At 43.7% G+C, this 11,166-nt stretch overlaps 1 protein-coding gene across 1 annotated transcript in view; it reads left to right on the top strand.

Annotated features, from left to right (window-relative positions):
- Nucleotides 1-446: 446 nt before the first annotated feature.
- Nucleotides 447-11,166, top strand: part of LOC311283922 (hemicentin-1-like) — an 80,467-nt gene continuing 69,747 nt past the window's right edge. The window contains exon 1 of the mRNA XM_084398696.1: nt 447-493. Coding sequence (XP_084254822.1) covers nt 448-493 — 46 coding nt within the window. The 5' untranslated portion in view covers nt 447. The remainder of the gene's footprint in view (nt 494-11,166) is intronic.

Genomic DNA, 11,166 nt, shown 5'->3' with positions numbered 1-11,166 from the left:
TCATTTGGTTGCTTTTGATGTGATCAGCTTCAACACGGTAAGACAAACACACTCTTACTTAAATTAAACTGATGATTATTGCCCATATAACATACGTGTCTTTACATGAGAAATGTTAAGAATAGGGTGATTTACATATACTTGTTTAAGTGATGAATATATTAATGCAAGTATTTATTACTTCAAAGAGCTCATTGTTTCAGCCTTAAATTATTACATTGTTTAATACATTTTTAGCTAATTGTGATTTTGTATATGTACATTTCTGAAATACATAACTTCGACAGATTCCTCTGATAACAGATCACTCTAAATTGTAATGTGGACTCGTGTATTTTCTGTAAAGCTGCTTTGAAATGATGTGTATTGTGAAAAGCGCTATACAAACAAATGTGAATTGAATTGAATGCTGTATTATAGATATATGTTATGCTGATGTGGGTCAGAATGGCTAATCCTCTTCCTCTGATCTTCTTTCTGCTCATGATTCACGGTGAGTCTCTCTTACATTCACATTAGAAACACCTCTTTGAAGGTAATATTATGCCATAAAGAATCACATGCGCAGGGTAAGATTTGTTAAAGTGTACATAAGATTGCAAGCGTAAATTAAATTTGCATGCACGAGAAGATTTGTAAAGGTGTAAATCGCCTTTCAAGTGTAAGAAAAAAATATTTGCAGCATTTAACTGTTATTCGTACCAAGAAAAGAGATCCTCTGCCCGGGGGTGAGTTTGCTCTTTTCCCAGTAGACCCGAAGCCCTAGGTGGCTGAGGTAACTGAGCACCATGTCCCTGTGTTCGCACAACTGCTCTCTCGACTGTGCCAGAATGAGCCTGTCATCGAGGTAGTTGAGAATGCGAACACCACGCTCGCACAGGGGAATTGTCCGCCAGAACAGAATGCCCTTGAAGACAGGGGGGCGCCGGGCGAACTGAATCACATAGCCGAGTCTACGGGCTGGGAAGTGCCAGCCAGGCTCCCAGACACCGTGCAAGCGGAACCAACGGCACTACAGACGTACCCAGGGTGGGGCAGTGCAGCGGAATGCAGCGACCCGACTCGGACTGCTTAGCAGCCCGGAGTGGAGTTTGAGTGTGTGGTGCAACACATACCTGCTTCCGTCGAAGGGCAGAGTGAGTGTGCGGAGGCGTCAGTGCATCCGGGACACAGCCACTGCTGCCCGCTGGCGATGAAAGAGGGGCTTGAGGGTGACAAGACATAGCGTCGTCGACCGCCAAGCGCGCCCTCTTCAGACCCAGAGGTTTCAGAAATTGCTCTTTTGCTGAAATTTTGGGCCGTGGATCAGTGGCGGAACAAAAAGAAAAGGAAACAAAAGATTCTCTGCCCGGCCCTCCACCGGGGGAAGGAGTGGTGCGTTCACCATCTTCTAAAGAGCAACTTGATCCACCTCTGGGTCGCTCGTGTCAGGGTCGTTTGCACCTTCGCTTGCCTCCTGCTTTGGCAGCGGCCTGGACGGGCGGGGTCGGCTTCCTGTGGCTTGCTCCACGCTGAGGCCTGGATTGTGGCTGCTGCTGAGGCTTAGCGGAAGCGGAGGACTCTGCGGGAGGCCGACCTCGGTGACAAGTGGACGGAGGGTCTGCGGCTGGCAGACGGGTGGGAGCAGCAGCGGTCCACCGGGGCAGGATGTGTCGGATGGCCTCCATCTGCTTCTGTGCGGCCGAGAACTGCTGGGCAAAGCTCTCAACCGCATCGCCGAACAACCCAACCTGGGACAGAGGGGCATCCTGGAACCAGTGTCCCTCATATCGGCCAGGTTGAGCCCAAGGTGGCGCTCCTGGACCACCAAGGTGGACATCGCCTGACCAACGGAACGTGCAGTTTCCTTCGTCGCCAGGAGTGCGAGGTCGGTTGTCACACGGAGCTCTCGGAGGAGCTCTGGGTCAGAACCACCCTTGTTCATATCCATGAGCGCCTGGGCCTGGTGGACTTGCAAGAGCGCCATGGCATGGAGGGCGGAAGCAGCCTGTCCACAGGCCTTGTAAGCCTTCGCCGTTAGACCGGACGAAAACTTACAGGCCTTGGACGGGAGGCGTGGATTACCCCACCCAGAGAAAGCAGATGCTGGACACAGCTGCATCGCAATGGCACGCTCCACTGGGGGGATATCCACATACCCCTTAGCTGCCCCGCTGTCTAGGGTGCTGAGGGGGGAGGAGCCACTAGGACGGCTTCTGGCACTATACAATGGCAGGCATAGGCATAGGCAAGGGGACTGCATCTTCCTTGAGGTAAGCGAGTCTCGATCTAAGCACTGAAATAGACATATTCCCGCAATGAGAACATTAACTATTCACAAAACCTGCCTCAGCGTGCTGAATGCCCAAACACGAGAGGCAACTATTGTGACCGTCTGCTGGTGCCAGGGAACGACCACACCCAGAAACGCACAAGCGGAATGACATCCTGAAAAGGATGCAGGGTCACGCTTGTGTTGCTCTTTTAGTGTAAAACAAAAAACAGAAAAAACTCTCTCAGTGCTGAGGCAGCCAGAGGTAGCCGCGGTGTGTATTTACACACACTCAGGAGGAAAATGCCCACTGAAACCAAAACACACACACACAGAACTGCAGTCTGTGAAACAGCAGTTGTGAGCTGCAATGCTCGCAGCCGCCGCTTCACGTCAAACGTGAGTGACTGAAAGGGAACTCTCTTCACTCTGTGTCTACATTTACTTCAGCTTTTCTGCAACACCGTCCATCAAAGCTCATAAAAAAAAATCACTGTAGCACAGGGCTGCCAACTTTTGAGTTTAGTTTGGAGAGATGATTATGGAACGGGGATTGATGGGGTGTAAAAAAACCTTCATTTTCAATCTCTTTTACGAATTAAATTTTTGTGATTTGATTCTGATCTTGATTCAATATCCATTAATTTGGATAAATATTAGGTACAGTAGATACATGTTCATTTTTCTCAAGAAAAAAAAAAGCTCATACAATGCTGTAAACATACAGAGCCCTGTCAGCTATTAATAAAGGTTAAAAATAACAACTCTAATTAAATATAATGTGTTTTTATTAATACATAGTTGAAATAGCTGGCAGTGTGACTCCTTCATGTCAAAAAGTGAAACGTCCTGTGGCTCACCACTGCCCCCTAGCGTCACCTGCCAGTATACGCAGGTTTACTTGATGTTAACATAAACATCTGTGGGCCTACTTAATAAATGGTAACCAACAATACATAATAATAAAACATATGAATAACAATATACAAGTATTTGAGTCTATGCAACTACAGAGGCATATACATTTCAGTAAGTTTTACTTTATCTTTCAACATAGCCAACCTATTGTTCATTCGTTGATAATCAGTTCATGTGCCGCTTGAACTGAGGCTCTACAGCGATCTGCCACTTCACATTTACAACGCCAAAACGATATTTATTGTTTTAATTTTGAAATAAAATGTACAGAATCTGAGGGCTGAGAATTTGTTTCATTTCAAAAGTAACCAGCTCAGTCTTGTCTGTTGGTGTCAAAGGTGTAAAGTCCAGGTTCAGAAAGTAAAAGTCGCCCTCAGTATTTTGTTCCAATCACCTGGATTTGCTAATTCAGCCACGAGATAGAACTAATTAGTTAAATCAGCTTGCTCTTGCTGAGTTCATGGGTGGAATAAACATATGGCAGGACTTCTACTTTCTGACCCCTGGACACCTCTGGTCAGTGTTGGTGCGATTTTTCTATGCATGAGAAAATGTGTGTGTGGCGTGAGAGTGTGTGAAACGTGTCGATTAGAGTCTCAGGCTGAATGTGTGACAGTTCACAGCCCTGCCCTAGCACTAGATCGTGAATATTTTTTGCTCTTGTTCTCGTAAGTGAATGTATATATGTTGAATATTGATTTAGTCATATTCCAGGATATACAGTGTTAGAGGGGGAAGAGTGTGAGTATAAAAGGAGGAAGAGTGTAAGTTAGAGGAGGAAGAGTATGAGTATAAGAGGGGGAAGAGTATGAGTATAAGAGAAGGAAGAGTGTGAGTTAAAAGGAGGAAGAGTGTGAGTTAGAGGAGGAAGAGTATGAGTATAAGAGGAGGAAGAATGTGAGTTAGAGGAGGAAGAGTATGAGTATAAGAGGAGGACGAGTATGTGTGTAAGAGGAGGAAGGGTATGAGTATAAGAGGAGGAAGAGTATGAGTATAAGAGAAGGAAGAGTGTGAGTTAAAGGAGGAAGAGTGAGTTAGAGGAGGAAGAGTATGAGTATAAGAGGAAGAGTATGAGTTAGAGGAGGAAGAGTATGAGTGTAAGAGGAGGAAGAGAGTGTTTGTGTGTGTGTAAGAGAAGGAAGAGTATAAGTATAAGAGGAGGAAGAGTGTGTGTGTGTGTAAGAGGAGGAAGAGTGTGAGTTAGAGAAGGAAGAGTATGAGTATAAGAGGAGGAAGAGTGTGAGCTAGAGGAGGAAGAGTGTGAGCTAGAGGAGGAAGAGTATGAGTAAGAGGAGGAAGAGTGTGAGTTAGAAGAGGAAGTGTATGAGTATAAGAGGAGGAAGAGTATGTGTGTAAGAGGAGGAAGAGTATGAGTATTAGAGGAGGAAGAGTATGAGTATAAGAGGAGGAAGAGTATGAGTTAGAGCAGGAAGAGTGTGACTTAGAGGAGGAAGAGTGTGTGTGTAAGAGGAGGAAGAGTGTGAGTATAAGAGGAGGAAGAGTATGAGTATAAGATGAGGAAAAGTGTGAGTATAAGAGGAGGAAGATTGCGAGTCAGAGGGGGAAGAGTATGAGTATAAAGGGAGGAAGAGTATGAGTATAAGAGGAAGAGTATGAGTTAGAGGAGGAAGAGTATGAGTGTAAGAGGAGGAAGTGTGTGTGTGTGTGTGTGTGTGTGTGTGTGTGTGTGTGTGTGTGTGTGTGTGTGTGTGTGTAAGAGAAGGAAGAGTATAAGTATAAGAGGAGGAAGAGTGTGTGTGTGTAAGTGGAGGAAGAGTATGCGTATAAGAGGAGGAAGAGTGTGAGTTAGGAGGAAGAGTATGAGTTAGGAGGAAGAGTATGAGTTAGAGGAGGAAGAGTATGAGTATAAGAGGAGGAAGAGTATGAGTATAAGAGGAGGAAGATTGTGTGCTTAAGAGGAGGAAGATTGTGTGTGTAAGAGGAGGAAGAGTGTGAGTTAGAGGATGAAGAGTATGTGTGTAAGAGGAGGAAGAGTATAAGTAAAAGAGGAGGAAGAGTGTGAGTTAGAGGAGGAAGAGTATGAGTATGAGAGGAGGAAGAGTATGAGTATAAGAGGAGGAAGAGTATGAGTTAGAGCAGGAAGAGTGTGAGTTAGAAGAGGAAGAGTGTGTGTGTAAGAGGAGGAAGAGTGTGAATATAAGAGGAGGAAGAGTATGAGTATATGATGAGGAAGAGTATGAGTATAAGAGGAGGAAGAGTGTGTGTGTGTGTAAGTGGAGGAAGAGTATGAGTATAAGAGGAGGAAGAGTGTGAGTTAGAGGAGAAAGAGTATGAGTATAAGAGGAGGAAGAGTGTGAGTTAGAGGAGGAAGAGTGTGAGTTAGAAGAGGAAGAGTATGAGTATGAGAGGAGGAAGAGTATGAGTTAGAGCAGGAAGAGTGTGAGTTAGAAGAGGAAGAGTGTGTGTGTAAGAGGAGGAAGAGTTTGACTATAAGAGGAGGAAGAGTATGAGTATAAGATGAGGAAGAGTATGAGTATAAGAGGAGGAAGAGTGTGTTAGTGTAAGTGGAGGAAGAGTATGAGTATAAGAGGAGGGAGAGTGTGAGTTAAAGGAGGAAGAGTATGAGTATAAGAGAAGGAAGAGTGTGAGTTAGAGGAGGAAGAGTGTGAGTTAGAGGATGAAGAGTATGTGTGTAAGAGGAGGAAGAGTATAAGTAAAAGAGGAGGAAGAGTGTGAGTTAGAGGAGGAAGAGTATGAGTATGAGAGGAGGAAGAGTATGAGTATAAGAGGAGGAAGAGTATGAGTTAGAGCAGGAAGAGTGTGAGTTAGAAGAGGAAGAGTGTGTGTGTAAGAGGAGGAAGAGTGTGAGTATAAGAGGAGGTATAAGAGGAGGAAGAGTGTGTGTGTGTGTGTGTGTGTGTGTGTGTGTGTGTGTAAGTGGAGGAAGAGTATGAGTATAACAGGAGGAAGAGTGTGAGTTAGAGGAGTAAGAGTATGAGTATAAGAGGAGGAAGAGTGTGAGTTAGAGGAGGAAGAGTTTGAGTTAGAAGAGGAAGTGTATGAGTATAAGAGGAAGAGTGTGAGTTAGAGGAGGAAGAGTATGAGTATGAGAGGAGGAAGAGTATGAGTATAAGAGGAGGAAGAGTATGAGTTAGAGCAGGAAGAGTGTGAGTTAGAAGAGGAAGAGTGTGTGTAAGAGGAGGAAGAGTGTGAGTATAAGAGGAGGAAGAGTATGAGTATAAGAGGAGGAAGAGTGTGAGTTAGAGGAGGAAGAGTATGAGTATAAGAGGAGGAAGAGTGTGAGTTAGAGGAGGAAGAGTATGAGTTAGAGGAGGAAGAGTGTGAGTTAGAAGAGGAAGTGTATGAGTATAAGAGGAGGAAGAGTGTGTGTGTAAGGGGAGGAAGAGTATGAGTATTAGAGGAGGAAGAGTATGAGTATAAGAGGAGGAAGAGTGTGAGTTAGAAGAGGAAGAATGTGTGTGTGTAAGAGGAGGAAGAGTGAGTATAAGAGGAGGAAGAGTATGAGTATAAGATGAGGAAGAGTATGAGTATAAGAGGAGGAAGATTATGAGTTAGTGGGGAAGAGTATGAGTATAAGAGGAGGAAGAGTATGAGTATAAGAGGAAGAGTATGAGTTAGAGGAGGAAGAGTATGAGTGTAAGAGGAGGGAAGAGTGTGTGTGTGTGTGTGTGTGTGTGTGTGTGTGTGTGTGTGTGTGTGTGTGTGTGTGTGTAAGAGAAGGAAGAGTATAAGTATAAGAGGAGGAAGAGTATGAGTATAAGAGGAGGAAGAGTGTGAGTTAGAGGAGGAAGAGTATGAGTTAGAGGAGGAAGAGTGTGAGTTAGAGGATGAAGAGTATGTGTGTAAGAGGAGGAAGAGTATAAGTAAAAGAGGAGGAAGAGTATGAGTTAGAGCAGGAAGAGTGTGTGTGTAAGAGGAGGAAGAGTGTGAGTATAAGAGGAAGAAGAGTATGAGTATATGATGAGGAAGAGTATGAGTATAAGAGGAGGAAGAGTGTGTGTGTGTGTGTGTGTGTGTGTGTGTGTGTAAGTGGAGGAAGAGTATGAGTATAAGAGGAGGAAGAGTGTGAGTTAGAGGAGTAAGAGTATGAGTATAAGAGGAGGAAGAGTGTGAGTTAGAGGAGGAAGAGTGTGAGTTAGAAGAGGAAGTGTATGAGTATAAGAGGAGGAATAGTGTGAGTTAGAGGAGGAAGAGTATGAGTATGAGAGGAGGAAGAGTATGAGTATAAGAGGAGGAAGAGTATGAGTTAGAGCAGGAAGAGTGTGAGTTAGAAGAGGAAGAGTGTGTGTGTAAGAGGAGGAAGAGTGTGAGTATAAGAGGAGGAAGAGTATGAGTATAAGAGGAGGAAGAGTGTGAGTTAGAGGAGGAAGAGTATGAGTATAAGAGGAGGAAGAGTGTGAGTTAGAGGAGGAAGAGTATGAGTTAGAGGAGGAAGAGTGTGAGTTAGAAGAGGAAGTGTATGAGTATAAGAGGAGGAAGAGTATGAGTTAGAGGAGGAAGAGTATGAGTGTAAGAGGAGGAAGAGTGTGTGTGTGTGTGTGTGTGTGTGTGTGTGTGTGTGTGTGTGTGTGTGTGTGTGTGTGTAAGAGAAGGAAGAGTATAAGTATAAGAGGAGGAAGAGTGTGTGTGTGTAAGTGGAGGAAGAGTATGAGTATAAGAGGAGGAAGAGTGTGAGTTAGAGGAGGAAGAGTATGATTATAAGAGGAGGAAGAGTGTGAGTTAGAAGAGGAAGTGTATGAGTATAAGAGGAGGAAGAGTGTGTGTGTGTAAGAGGAGGAAGAGTATGCGTGTAAGAGGAGGAAGAGTATGCGTGTAAGAGGAGGAAGAGTATGAGTATAAGAGGAGGAAGAGTGTGAGTTAGAGGGGGAAGAGTGTGAGTATTAGAGGAGGAAGAGTATGAGTTAGAGGAGGAAGAGTGTGAGTTAGAAGAGGAAGTGTATAAGTATAAGAGGAGGAAGAGTGTATGTGTGTGTGTGTGTGTGTGTGTGTGTAAGAGGAGGAAGAGTATGAGTGTAAGAGGAGGAAGAGTGTGTGTGTGTGTGTGTGTGTGTGTGTGTGTGTGTGTGTGTGTGTGTGTGTGTGTGTGTGTGTGAGAGAAGGAAGAGTATACGTATAAGAGGAGGAAGAGTGTGTGTGTGTAAGTGGAGGAAGAGTATGAGTATAAGAGGAGGAAGAGTATGAGTATAAGAGGAGGAAGAGTGTGAGTTAGAGGAGGAAGAGTATGAGTTAGAGGAGGAAGAGTGTGAGTTAGAAGAGGAAGTGTATGAGTATAAGAGGAGGAAGAATGTGTGTAAGAGGAGGAAGAGTATGAGTATAAGAGGAGGAAGAGTGTGAGTTAGAGGGGGAAGAGTATGAGTATTAGAGGAGGAAGAGTATGAGTATAAGAGGAGGAAGAGTATAAGAGGAGGAAGAGTGTGAGTTAGAGGGGGAAGAGTGTGAGTATTAGAGGAGGAAGAGTATGAGTAGAAGAGGAAGAGTATGAGTATAAGAGGATGAATAGTGTGAGTTAGAGGAGGAAGAGTGTGAGTTAGAAGGGGAAGAGTATGAGTATAAGTGGAGGAAGAGTGTGAGTACAAGAGGAAGAGTATGAGTTAGAGGAGGAAGAGTATGAGTGTAAGATGAGGAAGAGTGTGTGTGTGTGTGTGTGTGTGTGTGTGTGTGTGTGTGTGTGTGTGTGTGTGTAAGAGGAGGAAGAGTATGAGTATAAGAGGAGGACGAGTGTGAGTTAGAGGAGGAGGAGTGTGAGTATAAGAGGTAGAGTGTGAGTTAGAGCAGGAATAGTATGAGTTAGAGGAGGAAGATTGTGAGTTAGAAGAGGAAGAGTATAGAGGAGAAAGAATGTGTGTGTAAGAGGAGGAAGATTATGTGTGTAAAAGGAGGAAGAGTATGAGTATAAGAGGAGGACGTGTGTGTGTGTGTGTGTGTGTGTAAGAGGAGGAAGATTATGTGTGTAAAAGGAGGAAGAGTATGAGTATAAGAGGAGGAAGAGTGTGTGTGTAAGAGGAGGAAGATTGTGTGTGTAAAAGGAGGAAGAGTATGAGTTAGAGGAGGAAGAGTATGAGTTAGAGGAAGAAGAGTGTGAGTTAGAAGAGGAGGAAGAGTATAAGAGGAGTAAGAGTGTGAGTTAGAGGATGAAGAGTATGAGTTAGAGGAGGAAGAGTGTGAGTTAAAGGGGGAAGAGTGTGAGTTTGAGGAGGAAGAGTATGAGTTAGAGGAGGAAGAGTGTGAGTTAGAAGAGGAAGAGTATAAGTATGAGAGGAGGAAAAGTGTGTGTGTAAGAGGAGGAAGAGTATGTGTGTAAGAGGAGGAAGAGTATGAGTATAAGAGGAGGAAGAGTATGAGTTAGAGGAGGAAGAGTGTGAGTTAGAGGAGGAAGAGTATGAGTTAGAGGAGGAAGAGTGTGAGTTAGAGGAGGAAGAGTATGAGTTAGAAGAGGAAGAGTGTGAGTTAGAAGAAGAAGAGTATAAGTATGAGAGGAGGAAGAGAGTGTGTGTAAGAGGAGGAAGAGTATGTGTGTAAGAGGAGGAAGAGTATGAGTATAAGAGGAGGAAGAGTATGATTATAAGAGGAGGAAGAGTGTGAGTTAGAGGATGAAGAGTATGAGTATTAGAGGAGGAAGAGTGTGTGTAAGTGGAGGAAGAGTGTGAGTATAAGAGGAGGAAGAGTGTGAGTTAGCGGAGGAAGAGTATGAGTATAAGAGGAGGAAGAGTGTGAGTTAGAGGAGGAAGAGTATGATTATAAGAGGAGGAAGAGTGTGAGTTAGAGGAGGAAGAGTCTGAGTTAGAAGAGGAAGTGTATTAGTATAAGAGGAGGAAGATTGTGTGTGTGTAAGAGGAGGAAGAGTATGATTATAAGAGGAGGAAGAGTATGAGTATAAGAGGAGGAAGAGTATGAGTATAAGAAGAGGAAGAGTATGTGTGTAAGAAGAGGAAGAGTATGAGTATAAGAGGAAGAGTGTGAGTTTGAGGATGAAGAGTATGAGTTAGAGTAGGAAGAGTATGAGTATAAGAGGAGGAAGAGTGTGAGTATAAGAGGAGGAAGAGTGTGAGTATAAGAGGAGGAAGAGTGTGAGTATAAGAGGAGGAAGAGTATGAGTTAGAGGAGGAAGAGTGTGAGTTAGAAGGGGAAGAGTATGAGTATAAGTGGAGGAAGATTGTCTGTGTAAGAGGAGGAAGAGTATGAGTATAAGAGGAGGAAGAGTGTGAATTAGAGGATGAAGAGTATGAGTTAGAGGAGGAAGAGTATGATATAGGAGGAAGAGTATGTGTGTAAGAGGAGGAAGAGTGTGAGTTAGAGGGGGAAGAGTGTGAGTTAGAGGGGGAAGAGTGTGAGTATAAGAGGAGAAAGAGTGTGAGTTAGAGGATGAAGAGTCTGAGTATAAGAGGAGGAAGATTGTGAGTTAGATGATGAAGAGTATGAGTAAGAGGAGGAAGAGTGTGAGTTAGAGGAGAAAGAGTATGAGTATAAGAGGAGGAAGAGTGTGAGTTAGAAGAGGAGGAGTATGAGTATAAGAGGAGGAAGAGTGGGTGTGTAAGAGGAGGCAAGGCAAGGCAAGTTTATTTATATAGCACATTTCATACACAATGGCAATTCAAAGTGCTTTACATAGAAGAAATTAAAATAATAAAAAGATATAAGAATAATTAAAACAGTTTAGAAAAATAAAATAAAATACAGTACAAACAGTCGGACGAACAGCGGCACAGTGTTCATTCAGTAAATGCATAGTTAAACAGAAGTGTTTTGAGTCTGGATTTGAATGTGACTACTGTAGGAGCACATCTGATCTCCTCTGGAAGCTGGTTCCAGCTGCGGCTGGCATAGTAGCTAAAAGCAGATTCGCCATGCTTAGAGTGAACCCTTGGTATTTCTAGCTGATATGATCCTAATGATCTGAGTGATCTGTTGGGTTTATATTCAGCAGGCTTGGGAGGATTACTTTAAAAATGTATTCCGTTACAGTTACAAATTACTTCATAAAAAAAGTATTCAGTAACGTAATCCAAGTACTATAA

The sequence above is a fragment of the Rutilus rutilus genome (genome assembly GCF_951802725.1).
Source record: "Rutilus rutilus genome assembly, chromosome: 2".
Lineage (NCBI taxonomy): Eukaryota > Metazoa > Chordata > Actinopteri > Cypriniformes > Leuciscidae > Rutilus > Rutilus rutilus.
Note: the sequence above shows the minus strand (reverse complement) of the source record. Positions and strands in the feature narration are given on the sequence as shown.